The sequence below is a fragment of the Salmo salar genome, unplaced genomic scaffold, assembly GCF_905237065.1.
Source record: "Salmo salar unplaced genomic scaffold, Ssal_v3.1, whole genome shotgun sequence".
NCBI classification, from domain to species: Eukaryota; Metazoa; Chordata; class Actinopteri; order Salmoniformes; family Salmonidae; genus Salmo; species Salmo salar.
The window spans coordinates 222407-243765 of record NW_025550857.1 but is presented as its reverse complement, the minus strand read 5'-3'; the positions used below and the strand labels follow the sequence as shown (position 1 = coordinate 243765).

The following is a 21359-nucleotide window of genomic DNA, read 5'->3' as shown; positions in this document are numbered from 1 at the left end:
AAGCCCCCCCTCAAATTGTATTTATTTATTTTTGCTAAAAATGCGGGGCTCTGCCCCACCTGCCCTGAATGTCATGCCGCCACTGGGTGTGACCACCATTTGCCTCATGCAGCGAAACACATCTCCTTCACATAGAGTTGATCAGGCTGTTGATTGTGGTCCTGTTTGGATGTTGTCCCCACCTCCTCTTCGACGGCTGTGTGAAGTTGCTGGATATTGGGCAGGAACTGGAACATGTTGTAGTACACGTCGATCCAGAGCATCCCAAACATGCTCAATGGGGTGACATGTCTGGTGAGTATGCAGGTCATAGAAGAACTGGGAGATTTTCAGCTTCCAGGAATTGTGTACAGATCCTTGCGGCATTATCATGCTGAAACATGAGGTGATGGAGGAGGGTGAATGGCACAACAACGGGGCCCATACCATAAACCCCACCTCCACCATGGGGCCCATACCATAACCCCACCTCCACAATGGGGCCCATACCATAACCCCACCTCCACCATGGGGCCCATACCATAACCCCACCTCCACCATGGGGCCCATACCATAACCCCACCTCCACCATGGGGCCCATACCATAACCCCACCGCCACCATGGGGCCCATACCATAACCCCACCTCCACCATGGGGCCCAAACCATAACCCCACCTCCACCATGGGGCCCAAACCATAACCCCACCTCCACCATGGGGCCCATACCATAACCCCACCTCCACCATGGGGCCCATACCATAACCCCACCTCCACCATGGGGCCCATACCATAACCCCACCTCCACCATGGGGCCCATACCATAACCCCACCTCCACCATGGGGCCCATACCATAACCCCACCTCCACCATGGGGCCCATACCATAACCCCACCTCCACCATGGGGCCCATACCATAACCCCACCGCCACCATGGGGCCCATACCATAACCCCACCTCCACCATGGGGCCCATACCATAACCCCACCTCCACCATGGGGCCCATACCATAACCCCACCTCCACCATGGGGCCCATACCATAACCCCACCTCCACCATGGGGCCCATACCATAACCCCACCTCCACCATGGGGCCCATACCATAACCCCACCTCCACCATGGGGCCCATACCATAACCCCACCTCCACCATGGGGCCCATACCATAACCCCACCTCCACCATGGGGCCCATACCATAACCCCACCTCCACCATGGGGCCCATACCATAACCCCACCTCCACCATGGGGCCCAAACCATAACCCCACCTCCACCATGGGGCCCAAACCATAACCCCACCTCCACCATGGGGCCCATACCATAACCCCACCATGGGGCCCATACCATAACCCCACCTCCACCATTGGGCCCATACCATAACCCCACCGCCACCATGGGGCCCATACCATAACCCCACCTCCACCATGGGGCCCATACCATAACCCCACCTCCACCATGGGGCCCATACCATAACCCCACCTCCACCATGGGGCCACTCTGTTCACATCAGCAAACCGCTCATCAACACAACGCCATGCGCACGTGGTCTTCGGTTGTGAGGCCGGTTGTACTTACTTCCAAATTCTCAAAAACGACTTTGGAGGCGGCTTATGGTAGAGAAATTAACATCCAACAGCTCTAGTGGACATTCCTGTAGTCAACATGCCAATTGCATTCTCCCTCAAAACTTGAGACATCTGTGGCATTGTGTTGTTGTGACAAAACTGCACATTTTATAGTGGCGTTTTATTGTCCCCCCCAGCACAAGGTGCACCTGTGTAATGATCATGCTGTTTAATCAGCTTCTTGATATGCCACACCTGTCAGATGGATGGATTATCTTGGCAAAAGAGAAACGCTCACCAACAAGGATGTAAACAAAGTTGTGCACAAACATTTTTGAGAAATACGTTTTTTTTGTGCATATGGAACATTTCTGGGATCTTTTATTTCAGCTCATGAAACATAGAGACCAACACTTGTACATGTTGAGATTTATATTTTAGTTCAGTGTACATGACTATTGAATCGTCCCTGAACAGTCTGTTTTTCAGAAAGACACTGAGGGCTCAAATATGACCACAGCTAAAAACCAGTCGATTCCCATTTATCATTTTATTTAAAGCTTTTAGTCTGCGGGGAAACAAGTGCTCTACAAAATGTCTTCATAGTGAATGGTGGAAGATAGAAACGGCTACCTCAATCCCCCCAGGCACCCCTACAGATCTGCTACCTCAATCCCCCCAGGCACCCCTACAGATCTGCTACCTCCATCCCCCAGGCACCCCTACAGATCTTCTACCTCAATCCCCCAGGCACCCCTACAGAGTTGCTACCTCAATCCCCCCAGGCACCCCTACAGATCTTCTACCTCAATCCCCCAGGCACCCCTACAGATCTGCTACCTCAATCCCCCAGGCACCCCTACAGATCTGCTACCTCAATCCCCCCAGGCACCCCTACAGATCTGCTACCTCAATCCCCCAGGCACCCCTACAGATCTGCTACCTCAATATCACAGGCACCCCTACAGATCTGCTACCTCAATCCCCCCCAGGCACCCCTACAGATCTGCCACCTCAATCCCCCAGGCACCCCTACAGATCTTCTACCTCAATCCCCCAGGTACCCCTACAGATCTGCTACCTCAATATCACAGGCACCCCTACAGATCTGCTACCTCAATCCCCCCCAGGCACCCCTACAGATCTGCTACGTCAATCCCCAGGCACCCCTACAGATCTGCTACCTCAATCCCCAGGTACCCCTACAGATCTGCTACCTCAATCCCCCCAGGCACCCCTACAGATCTGCTACCTCAATCCCCCCAGGCACCCCTACAGATCTGCTACCTCAATCCCCCAGGCACCCCTACAGATCTTCTACCTCAATCCCCAGGCACCCCTACAGATCTTCTACCTCAATCCCCCAGGCACCCCTACAGATCTGCTACCTCAATCCCCCAGGCACCCCTACAGATCTGCTACCTCAATCCCCCCAGGCACCCCTACAGATCTTCTACCTCAATCCCCCAGGCACCCCTACAGATCTGCTACCTCAATCCCCCCAGGCACCCCTACAGATCTTCTACCTCAATCCCCCCAGGCACCCCTACAGATCTGCTACCTCAATCCCCCAGGCACCCCTACAGGTCTGCTACCTCAATCCCCCAGGCACCTCTACAGATCTTCTACCTCAATCCCCAGGTACCCCTACAGATCTGCTACCTCAATCCCCCCAGGCACCCCTACAGATCTGCTACCTCAATCCCCCCAGGCACCCCTACAGATTTTCTACCTCAATCCCCAGGCACCCCTACAGATCTGCTACCTCAATCCCCCAGGCACCCCTACAGATCTGCTACCTCAATCCCCCAGGCACCCCTACAGGTCTGCTACCTCAATCCCCCAGGCACCCCTACAGATCTGCTACCTCAATCCCCCCAGGCACCCCTACAGATCCGCCATCTTTAAATTTGACCGGTTTCTCAACAGGAAAACTTTTTAGAAGTTTGCATTTCCTGCTGTGCAGCAACATTCTCTGCAACAACAGAGCGATCTAATGAAGATAGCAGATCAGTATGAGGTTACCTCATCACTTACTAAACACACACACACACACACACACACACACACACACACACACACACACACACACACACACAGAAGAACATGAGCTATTAAAGCTGATTTGGGGTCAGGGATAAGGTTTACAAAAAAAACACCTGGATGAGGTTTGGGTGATAATAAGCAGGCTGGATGGGGGTTAGCGTTCATCTCTGTTTTATTTAAGCTTCTCTGTGAGGTGGTCATACCGCTACACCACCACTAGAGGTCACTGGTCAGGGTGGGGGGGGGGTCATATGAACCCTCTTCTGATGTCAGCCGGCCGGTTCCCAGCAGGTCTCAGACCCCTTCGTCCAATCAGCCCTCCTGCTGTGGGATCGTGACCTGGGAGCGGACCAATAGGGTCGTAGCGTGGGCGGGGCAGAATACCACCGGGGATGCCGGGTCTCTGGTCGTACTCCCCACCGATGATGCCAGGCGGGTAGAAGGGGAAGGGGTTGTTGGGAAGGGGGTGGAGGGGGTAGAGGGGTGGGGGGACAGGGTGGTAACGGGGCATGTGGCGGGGGTAACTGGCTGCCTCTCTCCTCCACTTGTACTTCTTCTTGTAGAGCTGAAATTAAAATGGTACCAGAGAGTTAGACAGTGGCTTGAGTCTCAAATTGAACCCTATTCCCTATATAGTGCACTACTATAGACCAGAGCCCTATTCCCTATATAGTGCACTACTATAGACCAGGGCCCTATTCCCTATATAGTGCACTACTATAGACCAGAGCCCTATTCCCTATATAGTGTACTACTATAGACCAGAGCCATATTCCCTATATAGTGCACTACTTTAGACCAGAACCCATAGTGATTAGGGGGGCATTTGAGACGCACCAGTGATTACAGCAGCATGTCATTTCATAACTTGTTGTCGTTAACATCAATTGCTGAGTTGATATGAACAGATATTTTTATTAACGTCAGATTGTAGCTGGGGTTTTATTAACGTCAGATTGTAGCTGGGGTTTTAATAACGTCAGATTGTAGCTGGGGTTTTATTAACGTCAGATTGTAGCTGGGGGTTTTATTAACGTCAGATTGTAGCTGGGGTTTTATTAACGTCAGATTGTAGCTGGGGTTTTAATAACGTCAGATTGTAGCTGGGGTTTTATTAACGTCAGACTGTAGCTGGGGTTTTATTAACGTCAGATTGTAGCTGGGGGTTTTATTAACGTCAGATTGTAGCTGGGGTTTTAATAACGTCAGATTGTAGCTGGGGTTTTAATAACGTCAGATTGTAGCTGGGGGTTTTATTAACGTCAGATTGTAGCTGGGGTTTTATTAACGTCAGATTGTAGCTGGGGTTTTAATAACGTCAGATTGTAGCTGGGGTTTTATTAATAACGTCAGATTGTAGCTGGGGTTTTATTAACGTCAGATTGTAGCTGGGGTTTTATTAACGTCAGATTGTAGCTGGGGTTTTATTAACGTCAGATTGTAGCTGGGGTTTTATTAACGTCAGATTGTAGCTGGGGTTTTATTAACGTCAGATTGTAGCTGGGGTTTTATTAATAACGTCAGATTGTAGCTGGGGTTTTATTAACGTCAGATTGTAGCTGGGGTTTTATTAACGTCAGATTGTAGCTGGGGTTTTATTAATAACGTCAGATTGTAGCTGGGGTTTTATTAATAACGTCAGATTGTAGCCGGGGTTTTATTAACGTCAGACTGTAGCCGGGGTTTTATTAACGTCAGATTGTAGCCGGGGTTTTATTAACGTCAGATTGTAGCTGGGGTTTTATTATTAACGTCAGATTGTAGCTGGGGTTTTAATAACGTCAGATTGTAGCTGGGGTTTTAATAACGTCAGATTGTAGCTGGGGGTTTTATTAACGTCAGATTGTAGCTGGGGTTTTATTAACGTCAGACTGTAGCTGGGGTTTTATTAACGTCAGATTGTAGCTGGGGTTTTATTATTAACGTCAGATTGTAGCTGGGGTTTTATTAACGTCAGACTGTAGCTGGGGTTTTATTAATAACGTCAGACTGTAGCTGGGGTTTTATTAACGTCAGATTGTAGCTGGGGGTTTTATTAACGTCAGACTGTAGCTGGGGTTTTATTAACGTCAGACTGTAGCTGGGGTTTTATTAATAACGTCAGATTGTAGCTGGGGTTTTATTAATAACGTCAGATTGTAGCTGGGGTTTTATTAACGTCAGATTGTAGCTGGGGTTTTATTAACGTCAGACTGTAGCTGGGGGTTTTATTAACGTCAGATTGTAGCTGGGGTTTTATTAACGTCAGATTGTAGCCGGGGTTTTATTAACGTCAGATTGTAGCCGGGGTTTTATTAACGTCAGATTGTAGCTGGGGTTTTATTAACGTCAGATTGTAGCTGGGGTTTTATTAACGTCAGACTGTAGCTGGGGGTTTTATTAATAACGTCAGATTGTAGCTGGGGTTTTATTAATAACGTCAGATTGTAGCTGGGGTTTTATTAACGTCAGACTGTAGCCGGGGTTTTATTAACGTCAGATTGTAGCCGGGGTTTTATTAACGTCAGATTGTAGCTGGGGTTTTATTATTAACGTCAGATTGTAGCTGGGGTTTTAATAACGTCAGATTGTAGCTGGGGTTTTAATAACGTCAGATTGTAGCTGGGGGTTTTATTAACGTCACACTGTAGCTGGGGTTTTATTAACGTCAGATTGTAGCTGGGGGTTTTATTAACGTCAGACTGTAGCTGGGGTTTTATTAACGTCAGACTGTAGCTGGGGTTTTATTAACGTCAGATTGTAGCTGGGGGTTTTATTAACGTCAGACTGTAGCTGGGGTTTTATTAACGTCAGACTGTAGCTGGGGTTTTATTAACGTCAGATTGTAGCTGGGGGTTTTATTAACGTCAGACTGTAGCTGGGGTTTTATTAATAACGTCAGATTGTAGCTGGGGTTTTATTAACGTCAGATTGTAGCTGGGGTTTTATTAACGTCAGATTGTAGCTGGGGTTTTATTAATAACGTCAGATTGTAGCTGGGGTTTTATTAACGTCAGACTGTAGCCGGGGTTTTATTAACGTCAGATTGTAGCTGGGGTTTTATTAACGTCAGATTGTAGCTGGGGTTTTATTAACGTCAGATTGTAGCTGGGGTTTTATTAATAACGTCAGATTGTAGCTGGGGTTTTATTAACGTCAGACTGTAGCCGGGGTTTTATTAACGTCAGATTGTAGCTGGGGTTTTATTAACGTCAGATTGTAGCTGGGGTTTTATTAACGTCAGACTGTAGCTGGGGTTTTATTAACGTCAGACTGTAGCTGGGGTTTTATTAACGTCAGATTGTAGCTGGGGTTTTATTAATAACGTCAGATTGTAGCTGGGGTTTTATTAACGTCAGATTGTAGCTGGGGTTTTATTAACGTCAGACTGTAGCTGGGGGTTTTATTAACGTCAGATTGTAGCTGGGGTTTTATTAACGTCAGATTGTAGCTGGGGTTTTATTAACGTCAGATTGTAGCCGGGGTTTTATTAACGTCAGATTGTAGCTGGGGTTTTATTAACGTCAGATTGTAGCTGGGGTTTTATTAACGTCAGACTGTAGCTGGGGTTTTATTAACGTCAGACTGTAGCTGGGGTTTTATTAACGTCAGATTGTAGCTGGGGTTTTATTAATAACGTCAGATTGTAGCTGGGGTTTTATTAACGTCAGATTGTAGCTGGGGTTTTATTAACGTCAGACTGTAGCTGGGGGTTTTATTAACGTCAGATTGTAGCTGGGGTTTTATTAACGTCAGACTGTAGCTGGGGGTTTTATTAACGTCAGATTGTAGCTGGGGTTTTATTAACGTCAGACTGTAGCTGGGGTTTTATTAACGTCAGATTCTAGCTGGGGTTTTATTAACGTCAGATTGTAGCTGGGGTTTTATTAACGTCAGACTGTAGCTGGGGTTTTATTAACGTCAGATTGTAGCTGGGGTTTTATTAACGTCAGATTGTAGCTGGGGGTTTTATTAACGTCAGATTGTAGCTGGGGTTTTATTAACGTCAGACTGTAGCTGGGGTTTTATTAACGTCAGATTGTAGCTGGGGTTTTATTAACGTCAGATTGTAGCTGGGGGTTTTATTAACGTCAGATTGTAGCTGGGGTTTTATTAACGTCAGACTGTAGCTGGGGTTTTATTAACGTCAGATTGTAGCTGGGGGTTTTAATAACGTCAGATTGTAGCTGGGGTTTTATTAACGTCAGATTGTAGCTGGGGTTTTATTAATAAAGTCAGATTGTAGCTGGGGTTTTATTAACGTCAGATTGTAGCTGGGGTTTTATTAACGTCAGATTGTAGCTGGGGTTTTATTAACGTCAGATTGTAGCTGGGGTTTTATTAACGTCAGACTGTAGCTGGGGTTTTATTAACGTCAGATTGTAGCTGGGGTTTTATTAACGTCAGACTGTAGCTGGGGTTTTATTAACGTCAGACTGTAGCTGGGGTTTTATTAACGTCAGACTGTAGCTGGGGTTTTATTAACGTCAGATTGTAGCTGGGGTTTTATTAACGTCAGACTGTAGCTGGGGGTTTATTAACGTCAGACTGTAGCTGGGGGGTTTATTAATAACGTCAGATTGTAGCTGGGGTTTTATTAACGTCAGATTGTAGCCGGGGTTTTATTAACGTCAGATTGTAGCTGGGGTTTTATTAACGTCAGATTGTAGCTGGGGTTTTATTAACGTCAGACTGTAGCTGGGGTTTTATTAACGTCAGACTGTAGCTGGGGTTTTATTAACGTCAGATTGTAGCTGGGGTTTTATTAATAACGTCAGATTGTAGCTGGGGTTTTATTAACGTCAGATTGTAGCTGGGGTTTTATTAACGTCAGACTGTAGCTGGGGGTTTTATTAACGTCAGATTGTAGCTGGGGTTTTATTAACGTCAGACTGTAGCTGGGGGTTTTATTAACGTCAGATTGTAGCTGGGGTTTTATTAACGTCAGACTGTAGCTGGGGTTTTATTAACGTCAGATTCTAGCTGGGGTTTTATTAACGTCAGATTGTAGCTGGGGTTTTATTAACGTCAGACTGTAGCTGGGGTTTTATTAACGTCAGATTGTAGCTGGGGTTTTATTAACGTCAGATTGTAGCTGGGGGTTTTATTAACGTCAGATTGTAGCTGGGGTTTTATTAACGTCAGACTGTAGCTGGGGTTTTATTAACGTCAGATTGTAGCTGGGGTTTTATTAACGCCAGATTGTAGCTGGGGGTTTTATTAACGTCAGATTGTAGCTGGGGTTTTATTAACGCCAGACTGTAGCTGGGGTTTTATTAACGTCAGATTGTAGCTGGGGGTTTTAATAACGTCAGATTGTAGCTGGGGTTTTATTAACGTCAGATTGTAGCTGGGGTTTTATTAACGTCAGATTGTAGCTGGGGTTTTATTAATAAAGTCAGATTGTAGCTGGGGTTTTATTAACGTCAGATTGTAGCTGGGGTTTTATTAACGTCAGATTGTAGCTGGGATTTTATTAACGTCAGATTGTAGCTGGGGTTTTATTAACGTCAGACTGTAGCTGGGGTTTTATTAACGTCAGATTGTAGCTGGGGTTTTATTAACGTCAGACTGTAGCTGGGGTTTTATTAACGTCAGACTGTAGCTGGGGTTTTATTAACGTCAGATTGTAGCTGGGGTTTTATTAACGTCAGACTGTAGCTGGGGGTTTATTAACGTCAGACTGTAGCTGGGGGGTTTATTAATAACGTCAGATTGTAGCTGGGGTTTTATTAACGTCAGATTGTAGCTGGGGGTTTTATTAACGTCAGACTGTAGCTGGGGGTTTATTAACGTCAGACTGTAGCTGGGGTTTTATTAACGTCAGATTGTAGCTGGGGTTTTATTAATAACGTCAGATTGTAGCCGGGGTTTTATTAACGTCAGACTGTAGCTGGGGTTTTATTAATAAAGTCAGATTGTAGTTTTATTGATTTCTAAAAGCAGGTCACTAATGAACAGAGACTTACTGTCTGTGGGGTTGATTCCAGGGATGATGAGCAACAGAATAAATTCAGCTGAGACACACCAAACCCTTTTAAACCAGGACATAGACATGTGTTTAAAGAGCATAGTCAATATATATATATATTTATAGAGCACTAGGACCTGACTCACCTCTTTCCACTGAGTGCCTCCGTCTCGGCTGAGGTCTTGGCAGTCTGCAAGTCAAATAACAAATCTCCATCAGACAATATACACTCAATAACTAAACATCTCTTTAATACAGACAGACAGGTCTCAGGAGAACAGTCCTGGCTCTGCTCTGACGTGTAGAAACTAAACATCTCTTTAATACAGACAGACAGGTCTCAGGAGAACAGTCCTGGCTCTGCTCTGACGTGTAGAAACTAAACATCTCTTTAATACAGACAGACAGGTCTCAGGAGAACAGTCCTGGCTCTGCTCTGACGTGTAGAAACTAAACATCTCTTTAATACAGACAGACAGGTCTCAGGAGAACAGTCCTGGCTCTGCTCTGACGTGTAGAAACTAAACATCTCTTTAATACAGACAGACAGGTCTCAGGAGAACAGTCCTGGCTCTGCTCTGACGTGTAGAAACTAAACATATCTTTAATACAGACAGACAGGTCTCAGGAGAACAGTCCTGGCTCTGCTCTGACGTGTAGAAACTAAACATATCTTTAATACAGACAGACAGGTCTCAGGAGAACAGTCCTGGCTCTGCTCTGACGTGTAGAAACTAAACATCTCTTTAATACAGACAGACAGGTCTCAGGAGAACAGTCCTGGCTCTGCTCTGACGTGTAGAAACTAAACATCTCTTTAATACAGACAGACAGGTCTCAGGAGAACAGTCCTGACTCTGCTCTGACGTGTAGAAACTAAACATCTCTTTAATACAGACAGACAGGTCTCAGGAGAACAGTCCTGGCTCTGCTCTGACGTGTAGAAACTAAACATCTCTTTAATACAGACAGACAGGTCTCAGGAGAACAGTCCTGGCTCTGCTCTGACGATGTAGAAACTAAACATCTCTTTAATACAGACAGACAGGTCTCAGGAGAACAGTCCTGGCTCTGCTCTGACGTGTAGAATCAGACTGTCAATGAATCACAACACACCATTTGAGAGAAGCTACATATTGTGGCATAACATCAATTTCTCTTTACATTTCAGTCATTTAACAGAGACTCTTACCCAGATAGACCAGAGACCTCCAGACAGACCAGAGAGACCAGACAGACCAGAGACCTCCAGATAGACCAGAGACCTCCAGACAGACCAGAGAGACCAGACAGACCAGAGAGACCAGACAGACCAGAGACCTCCAGACAGGCCAGAGACCTCCAGATAGACCAGAGACCTCCAGATAGACCAGAGACCTCCAGACAGACCAGAGAGACCAGACAGACCAGAGACCTCCAGACAGACCAGAGACCTCCAGACAGACCAGAGACCTCCAGACAGACCAGAGACCTCCAGATAGACCAGAGACCTCCAGATAGACCAGAGAGACCAGACAGACCAGAGACCTCCAGACAGACCAGAGACCTCCAGACAGACCAGAGACCTCCAGACAGACCAGAGACCTCCAGACAGACCAGAGACCTCCAGACAGACCAGAGACCTCCAGACAGACCAGAGACCTCCAGACAGACCAGAGAGACCAGACAGACCAGAGACCTCCAGACAGACCAGAGAGACCTCCAGATAGACCAGAGAGACATCCAGACAGACCAGAGACCTCCAGACAGACCAGAGACCTCCAGACAGACCAGAGACCTCCAGATAGACCAGAGACCTCCAGACAGACCAGAGACCTCCAGATAGACCAGAGACCTCCAGATAGACCAGAGACCTCCAGACAGACCAGAGAGACCAGACAGACCAGAGACCTCCAGACAGACCAGAGACCTCCAGACAGACCAGAGACCTCCAGACAGACCAGAGACCTCCAGATAGACTAGAGACCTCCAGACAGGCCAGAGAGACCAGACAGACCAGAGACCTCCAGACAGACCAGAGAGACATCCAGACAGGCCAGAGACCTCCAGACAGACCAGAGACCTCCAGACAGACCAGAGAGACCAGACAGACCAGAGACCTCCAGACAGACCAGAGAGACATCCAGACAGGCCAGAGACCTCCAGACAGACCAGAGACCTCCAGACAGACCAGAGACCTCCAGACAGACCAGAGACCTCCAGACAGACCAGAGGCCTCCAGACAGACCAGAGACCTCCAGATAGACCAGAGAGACCTCCAGATAGACCAGAGAGACCTCCAGATAGACCAGAGACCTCCAGACAGACCAGAGACCTCCAGATAGACCAGAGACCTCCAGACAGACCAGAGACCTCCAGACAGACCAGAGACCTCCAGACAGACCAGAGACCTCCAGACAGACCAGAGACCTCCAGACAGACCAGAGACCTCCAGACAGACCAGAGACCTCCAGACAGACCAGAGAGACCAGACAGACCAGAGAGACCAGACAGACCAGAGACCTCCAGACAGACCAGAGAGACCAGACAGACCAGAGACCTCCAGATAGACCAGAGAGACCAGACAGACCAGAGACCTCCAGATAGACCAGAGACCTCCAGATAGACCAGAGACCTCCAGACAGACCAGAGACCTCCAGACAGACCAGAGACCTCCAGATAGACCAGAGACCTCCAGACAGACCAGAGACCTCCAGACAGACCAGAGACCTCCAGATAGACCAGAGAGACCTCCAGACAGACCAGAGACCTCCAGAGAGACCAGAGACCTCCAGACAGACCAGAGACCTCCAGATAGACCAGAGACCTCCAGATAGACCAGAGACCTCCAGACAGACCAGAGAGACCAGACAGACCAGAGACCTCCAGACAGACCAGAGACCTCCAGATAGACCAGAGAGACCTCCAGATAGACCAGAGAGACCTGTCTTTTATGTGTGTTTATAAATATATCCGTGTGTGTGTGTGTGCGCGTGCTCGTCCTACCCCTGAAGTCTCGGCGGTAGAGATGTCTCCAGAGAGCCGGGTCTGTGGTGGTCTGGTGGAGGTGCCTGTTGACCGAGGAGAGGGCCAGGAGAGAGGAGACATCCAGCAGTCTCAGCACCCTCAGTAACAGCTCTGGAGGAAGGACTGGCAGGCCAAACACTGCTGGCAGGGCCATGGCTGTTATACCACCACCAGACACCAGGGGGAGACAGAGTCACAATACAGAGAGATAGATAGTTACAACACTGCTGGTAGGACCATGGCTGTTATACCACCACCAGACACCAGGGGGAGACAGAGAGTCACAATACAGAGAGATAGATAGTTACAACACTGCTGGTAGGACCATGGCTGTTATACCACCACCAGACAACAGGGGGAGACAGAGAGTCACAATACAGAGAGATAGATAGTTACAACACTGCTGGTAGGACCATGGCTGTTATACCACCACCAGACACCAGGGGGAGACAGAGAGTCACAATACAGAGAGATAGATAGTTACAACACTGCTGGTAGGACCATGGCTGTTATACCACCACCAGACAACAGGGGGAGACAGACAGTCACAATACAGAGAGATAGATAGTTACAACACTGCTGGTAGGACCATGGCTGTTATACCACCACCAGACAACAGGGGGAGACAGACAGTCACAATACAGAGAGATAGATAGTTACAACACTGCTGGTAGGACCATGGCTGTTATACCACCACCAGACACCAGGGGGAGACAGACAGTCACAATACAGAGAGATAGATAGTTACAACACTGCTGGTAGGACCATGGCTGTTATACCACCACCAGACACCAGGGGGAGACAGAGAGTCACAATACTGAGAGATAGATAGTTACAACACTGCTGGTAGGACCATGGCTGTTATACCACCCCCAGACACCAGGGGGAGACAGAGAGTCACAATACAGAGAGATAGATAGTTACAACACTGCTGGTAGGACCATGGCTGTTATACCACCACCAGACAACAGGGGGAGACAGAGAGTCACAATACAGAGAGATAGATAGTTACAACACTGCTGGTAGGACCATGGCTGTTATACCACCACCAGACACCAGGGGGAGACAGAGAGTCACAATACAGAGAGATAGATAGTTACAACACTGCTGGTAGGACCATGGCTGTTATACCACCACCAGACAACAGGGGGGGAGACAGAGAGTCACAATACAGAGAGATAGATAGTTACAACACTGCTGGTAGGGCCATGGCTGTTATACCACCACCAGACACCAGGGGGAGACAGAGAGTAATGGATTTGACACATTGGTAATTACCCAATTAATTAAATTAATTGGTCATTTACATATGCTATTCAATGATTTTAAATGATTGCAGTGAGATCTGAGAGACCAATGTCATATTTCCAGATATTTCCTTCTTAATAACAGTACTAGATATCTACATCCCAGTACTATTTATTACTTAACAGTACTACATATCTACATCCCAGTACTATTTATTTAATAACAGTACTATATATCTACATCCCAGTACTATTTATTACTTAAAAACAGTACTACATATCTACATCCCAGTACTATTTATTACTTAACAGTACTATATATCTACATCCCAGTACTATTTATTTAATAACAGTACTATATATCTACATCCCAGTACTATTTATGTCTTAATAACAGTACTACATATCTACATCCCAGTACTATTTATTACTTAATAACAGTACTATATTTCTACATCCCAGTACTATTTATTTAATAACAGTACTATATTTCTACATCCCAGTACTATATATTTATTAATAACAGTACTACATATCTACATCCCAGTACTATATATTTATTAATAACAGTACTATATATCTATATCCCAGTACTATTTATTTAATAACAGTACTATATATCTACATCCCAGTACTATTTATTACTTAACAGTACTACATATCTACATCCCAGTACTATTTATTTAATAACAGTACTATATTTCTACATCCCAGTACTATATATTTATTAATAACAGTACTATATTTCTACATCCCAGTACTATATATTTATTAATAACATTACTACATATCTACATCCCAGTACTATATATTTATTAATAACAGTACTATATATCTATATCCCAGTACTATTTATTTAATAACAGTACTATATTTCTACATCCCAGTACTATATATTTATTAATAACAGTACTACATATCTACATCCCAGTACTATATATTTATTAATAACAGTACTATATATCTATATCCCAGTACTATTTATTTAATAACAGTACTATATATCTACATCCCAGTACTATTTATTTAATAACAGTACTACATATCTACATCCCAGTACTATATATTTAATAACAGTACTATATATCTACATCCCAGTACCTTCTCTGGCTGAAGCTATCAGAGGATACACCAGCTGGTCTTTGAAGACCCGGGACAACTTCCTCAGCTCTGTGTAGACGGCCGCTGCGCTGTCACCTGGAACAGGACAGACAGAACAGAACTATTACCTGGAACAGGACAGACAGAACAGACACTATCACCTGGAACAGGACAGACACTATCACCTGGAACATGACAGACACTATCACCTGGAACAGGACAGACAGAACAGACACTATCACCTGGAACAGGACAGACACTATCACCTGGAACAGAACAGACACTATCACCTGGAACATGACAGACACTATCACCTGGAACAGGACAGACAGAACAGACACTATCACCTGGAACAGAACAGACACTATCACCTGGAACAGGACAGACACTATCACCTGGAACAGGACAGACACTATCACCTGGAACAGGACAGACACTATCACCTGGAACAGGACAGACACTATCACCTGGAACAGGACAGACAGAACAGACACTACCACCTGGAACAGAACAGACACTATCCCCTGGAACAGGACAGACAGAACAGACACTACCACCTGGAACAGAACAGACAATATCACCTGGAACAGGACAGACACTATCACCTGGAACAGGACAGACACTATCACCTGGAACAGAACAGACAGAACGGACACTATTACCTGGAGCAGGACAGACACTATCACCTGGAACATGACAGACACTATCACCTGGAACAGGACAGACACTATCACCTGGAACAGGACAGACACTATAACCTGGAACAGGACAGACACTACTACCTGGAACAGGACAGACAGAACAGACACTATCACCTGGAACAGGACAGACACTATCACCTGGAACAGGACAGACAGAACAGACACTATCACCTGGAACAGGACAGACAGAACAGACACTATCACCTGGAACAGGACAGACACTATCACCTGGAACAGAACATACACTATCACCTGGAACAGGACAGACAGAACAGACACTGTCACCTGGAACAGGACAGACAGAACAGACACTATCACCTGGAACAGGACAGACAGAACAGACACTATTACCTGGAACAGGACAGACACTATCACCTGGAACAGGACAGACACTTTCACCTGGAACAGGAAAGACACTATAACCTGGAACAGGACAGACACTACTACCTGGAACAGGACAGACAGAATAGACACTATCACTTGGAACAGGACAGACAGAACAGACACTACTACCTGGAACAGGACATACACTATCACCTGGAACAGGACATACACTATGACCTGGAACAGGACAGACAGAACAGACACTATCACCTGGAACAGAACAGACAATATCACCTGGAACAGGACAGACACTACTACCTGGAACAGGACATACACTATGACCTGGAACAGGACAGACAGAACAGACACTATCACCTGGAACAGGACAGACACTATCACCTGGAACAGGACAGACAGAACAGACACTATCACCTGGAACAGGACAGACACTATCACCTGGAACATGACAGACACTATCACCTGGAACAGGACAGACACTATCACCTGGAACAGGACAGACACTATAACCTGGAACAGGACAGACACTACTACCTGGAACAGGACAGACAGAACAGACACTATCACCTGGAACAGGACAGACACTATCACCTGGAACAGAACATACACTATCACCTGGAACAGGACAGACAGAACAGACACTGTCACCTGGAACAGGACAGACAGAACAGACACTATCACCTGGAACAGGACAGACAGAACAGACACTATTACCTGGAACAGGACAGACACTATCACCTGGAACAGGACAGACACTTTCACCTGGAACAGGAAAGACACTATAACCTGGAACAGGACAGACACTACTACCTGGAACAGGACAGACAGAATAGACACTATCACTTGGAACAGGACAGACAGAACAGACACTACTACCTGGAACAGGACATACACTATCACCTGGAACAGGACATACACTATGACCTGGAACAGGACAGACAGAACAGACACTATCACCTGGAACAGAACAGACAATATCACCTGGAACAGGACAGACACTATCACCTGGAACAGGACAGACAGAACAGACACTATCACCTGGAACAGGACAGACACTATCACCTGGAACATGACAGACACTTACACCTGGAACAGGACAGACACTATCACCTGGAACAGGACAGACACTATAACCTGGAACAGGACAGACACTATCACCTGGAACAGGACAGACACTATCACCTGGAACAGGACAGACAGAACAGACACTATCACCTGGAACAGGACAGACAGAACAGACACAATCACCTGGAACAGGACAGACACCAGCACCTGGAACAGGACAGACAACAGACACTGTCACCTGGAACAGGACATACACTATCACCTGGAACAGGACAGACAGAACAGACACTATCACCTGGAACAGAACAGACACTATCACCTGGAACAGGACAGACACTATCACCTGGAACAGGACAGACACTATCACCTGGAACAGGACAGACAGAACAGACACTATCACCTGGAACAGGACAGACAGAACAGACACTATCACCTGGAACAGGACAGACAACCACCTGTAGATTAACACACACTAACCTGTCCACTGGTCAGTCACACTAACCTGTCCACTGGTCAGTCACACTAACCTGTCCACTGGTCAGTCACACTAACCTGTCCACTGGTCAGTCACACTAACCTGTCCACTGGTCAGTCACAGTAACCTGTCCACTGGTCAGTCACACTAACCTGTCCACTGGTCAGTCACAGTAACCTGTCCACTGGTCAGTCACACTAACCTGTCCACTGGTCAGTCACACTAACCTGTCCACTGGTCAGTCACACTAACCTGTCCACTGGTCAGTCACACTAACCTGTCCACTGGTCAGTCACACTAACCTGTCCACTGGTCAGTCACACTAACCTGTCCACTGGTCAGTCACACTAACCTGTCCACTGGTCAGTCACCAGTCACACACACTAACCTGTCCACTGGTCAGTCACACTAACCTGTCCACTGGTCAGTCACACTAACCTGTCCACTGGTCAGTCACACTAACCTGTCCACTGGTCAGTCACACTAACCTGTCCACTGGTCAGTCACACTAACCTGTCCACTGGTCAGTCACACTAACCTGTCCACTGGTCAGTCACATAACCTGTCCACTGGTCAGTCACACTAACCTGTCCACTGGTCAGTCACACTAACCTGTCCACTGGTCAGTCACACTAACCTGTCCACTGGTCAGTCACACTAACCTGTCCACTGGTCAGTCACACTAACCTGTCCACTGGTCAGTCACACTAACCTGTCCACTGGTCAGTCACATAGGTGGAGGGTTTCAGCGACAGTTTCCTCACTGTTTCCACCTGCTGCTTCACCTTCAGGGTGGCTGCAGAGGGGAGCAAGATAACAATCAATCAGGGGGGAAACCGGTCAGATCAATAACGATAATCAGAGATGGATCAAACATATAGCTATGGAAAACACTGAGACTGCCCTTCCAGATGGCCCCCTATAGCCCTTCCAGATGGCCCCTATAGTCCTTCCAGATGGCCCCCTATAGAGCCCTATAGCCCTTCCAGATGGCCCCCTATAGCCCTTCCAGATGGCCCCCTATAGCCCTTCCAGATGGCCCCCTATAGCCCTTCCAGATGGTCCCCTATAGCCCTTCCAGGTGGCCCCCTATGGCCCTTCCAGATGGCCCCCTATAGTCCTTCCAGATGGTCCCCTATAGTCCTTCCAGATGGCCCCCTATAGCCCTTCCAGATGGCCCCCTATAGCCCTTCCAGATGGCCCCCTATAGCCCTTCCAGATGGCCCCCTATGGTCCTTCCAGATGGCCCCCTAGAGCCCTATAGCCCTTCCAGATGGCCCCCTATAGCCCTTCCAGATGGCCCCCTATAGCCCTTCCAGATGGCCCCCTATAGCCCTTCCAGATGGCCCCCTATAGCCCTTCCAGATGGCCCCCTATAGCCCTTCCAGATGGCGCCCTATAGCCCTTCCAGATGGCCCCCTATAGCCCTTCCAGATGGCCCCCTATGGTCCTTCCAGATGGCCCCCTATAGCCCTTCCAGATGGCCCCCTATAGCCCTTCCAGATGGCCCCCTATAGAGCCATATAGTCCTTCCAGATGGCCCCCTATAGCCCTTCCAGATGGCCCCTATAGCCCTTCCAGATGGCCCCCTATAGCCCTTCCAGATGGCCCCCTATAGCCCTTCCAGATGGCCCCCTATAGCCCTTCCAGATGGCCCCCTATAGCCCTTCCAGATGGCCCCCTATAGCCCTTCCAGATGGCCCCCTATAGCCCTTCCAGATGGCCCCTATAGTCCTTCCAGATGGCCCCCCTATAGCCCTTCCAGATGGCCCCTATAGCCCTTCCAGATGGCCCCCTATAGCCCTTCCAGATGGCCCCCTATAGCCCTTCCAGATGGCCCCCTATAGCCCTTCCAGATGGCCCCCTATAGCCCTTCCAGATGGCCCCCTATAGCCCTTCCAGATGGCCCCTATAGCCCTTCCAGATGGCCCCCTATAGCCCTTCCAGATGGCCCCCTATAGCCCTTCCAGATGGCCCCCTATAGCCCTTCCAGATGGCCCCTATAGCCCTTCCAGATGGCCCCTATAGCCCTTCCAGATGGCGCCCTATAGCCCTTCCACATGGCCCCCTATGGTCCTTCCAGATGGCCCCCTATAGCCCTTCCAGATGGCCCCCTATAGTCCTTCCAGATGGCCCCCTATAGCCCTTCCAGATGGCCCCCCTATAGCCCTTCCAGATGGCCCCCTATAGCCCTTCCAGATGGCCCCCTATAGTTCTTCCAGATGGCCCCTATAGCCCTTCCAGATGGCCCCCTATAGCCCTTCCAGATGGCCCCCTATAGTCCTTCCAGATGGCCCCTATAGCCCTTCCAGATGGCCCCCTATAGTCCTTCCAGATGGCCCCCTATAGCCCTTCCAGATGGCCCCCTATAGCCCTTCCAGATGGCCCCCTATAGCCCTTCCAGATGGCGCCCTATAGCCCTTCCAGATGGCCCCCTATAGCCCTTCCAGATGGCCCCCTATAGCCCTTCCAGATGGCCCCCTATAGCCCTTCCAGATGGCCCCCTATAGAGCCCTATAGCCCTTCCAGATGGCCCCTATAGCCCTTCCAGATGGCCCCCTATAGCCCTTCCAGATGGCCCCCTATAGCCCTTCCAGATGGCCCCCTATAGCCCTTCCAGATGGCGCCCTATAGAGCCCTATAGCCCTTCCAGATGGCCCCCTATAGCCCTTCCAGATGGCCCCCTATAGCCCTTCCAGATGGCCCCCTATAGTCCTTCCAGATGGCCCCCTATAGCCCTTCCAGATGGCCCCTATAGCCCTTCCAGATGGCCCCCTATAGCCCTTCCAGATGGCCCCCTATAGCCCTTCCAGATGGCCCCCTATGGCCCTTCCAGATGGCCCCCTATAGCCCTTCCAGATGGCCCCTATAGCCCTTCCAGATGGCCCCCTATAGCCCTTCCAGATGGCCCCCTATGGCCCTTCCAGATGGCCCCCTATAGAGCCCTATAGCCCTTCCAGATGGCCCCCTATAGCCCTTCCAGATGGCCCCCTATAGCCCTTCCAGATGGCGCCCTATAGAGCCCTATAGCCCTTCCAGATGGCACCCTATAGAGCCCTATAGCCCTTCCAGATGGCCCCCTATAGCCCTTCCAGATGGCCCCCTATGGTCCTTCCAGATGGCCCCTATAGCCCTTCCAGATGGCCCCCTATAGCCCTTCCAGATGGCCCCCTATAGCCCTTCCAGATGGCCCCCTATGGCCCTTCCAGATGGCCCCCTATAGCCCTTCCAGATGGCCCCCTATAGCCCTTCCAGATGGCCCCCTATAGCCCTTCCAGATGGCCCCCTATAGCCCTTCCAGATGGCCCCCTATAGCCCTTCCAGATGGCCCCCTATAGCCCTTCCAGATGGCCCCCTATAGTCCTTCCAGATGGCCCCCTATGGTCCTTCCAGATGGCCCCCTATAGCCCTTCCAGATGGCCCCCTATAGCCCTTCCAGATGGCCCCCTATAGCCCTTCCAGATGGCCCCCTATAGCCCTTCCAGATGGCCCCCTATAGAGCCCTATAGCCCTTCCAGATGGCCCCTATAGCCCTTCCAGATGGCCCCCTATAGCCCTTCCAGATGGCCCCCTATAGCCCTTCCAGATGGCCCCCTATAGCCCTTCCAGATGGCCCCCTATAGCCCTTCCAGATGGCGCCCTATAGAGCCCTATAGCCCTTCCAGATGGCCCCCTATAGCCCTTCCAGATGGCCCCCTATAGCCCTTCCAGATGGCGCCCTATAGCCGTTCCAGATGGCCCCCTATAGCCCTTCCAGATGGCCCCCTATAGCCCTTCCAGATGGCCCCCTATGGCCCTTCCAGATGGCCCCCTATAGAGCCCTATAGCCCTTCCAGATGGCCCCCTATAGCCCTTCGAGATGGCCCCCTATAGCCCTTCGAGATG

General features: G+C 48.5%; 1 protein-coding gene and 1 long non-coding RNA gene across 4 annotated transcripts in view; both read right to left on the bottom strand.

Annotated features, from left to right (window-relative positions):
• Positions 1 to 1900: 1900 nt before the first annotated feature.
• On the bottom strand, positions 1901 to 3266 carry LOC123740066 (uncharacterized). The gene is made up of 2 exons (XR_006768123.1): positions 3204 to 3266; positions 1901 to 2450 (listed from the first exon to the last, which is right to left on the bottom strand). It is a non-coding gene; the product is annotated as an uncharacterized lncRNA (long non-coding RNA).
• Positions 3267 to 3369: 103 nt separating this feature from the next.
• LOC106593769 (F-box only protein 7) overlaps positions 3370 to 21359 on the bottom strand; it is a 30202-nt gene continuing 12212 nt past the window's right edge. For 2 of the 3 annotated variants that reach the window (XM_045713970.1, XM_045713971.1), the window contains 5 exons: positions 18187 to 18270; positions 14892 to 14987; positions 12523 to 12699; positions 9684 to 9727; positions 3370 to 4152 (listed from right to left, as the gene is read on the bottom strand). In XM_045713970.1, coding sequence (XP_045569926.1) covers positions 3835 to 4152; positions 9684 to 9727; positions 12523 to 12699; positions 14892 to 14987; positions 18187 to 18270 — 719 coding nt within the window. In that variant the 3' untranslated portion in view covers positions 3370 to 3834. Of the gene's footprint in view, positions 4153 to 9535; positions 9601 to 9683; positions 9728 to 12522; positions 12700 to 14891; positions 14988 to 18186; positions 18271 to 21359 lie in introns of all 3 variants that reach the window. The other variant, XM_045713972.1, reaches the window with a different exon arrangement.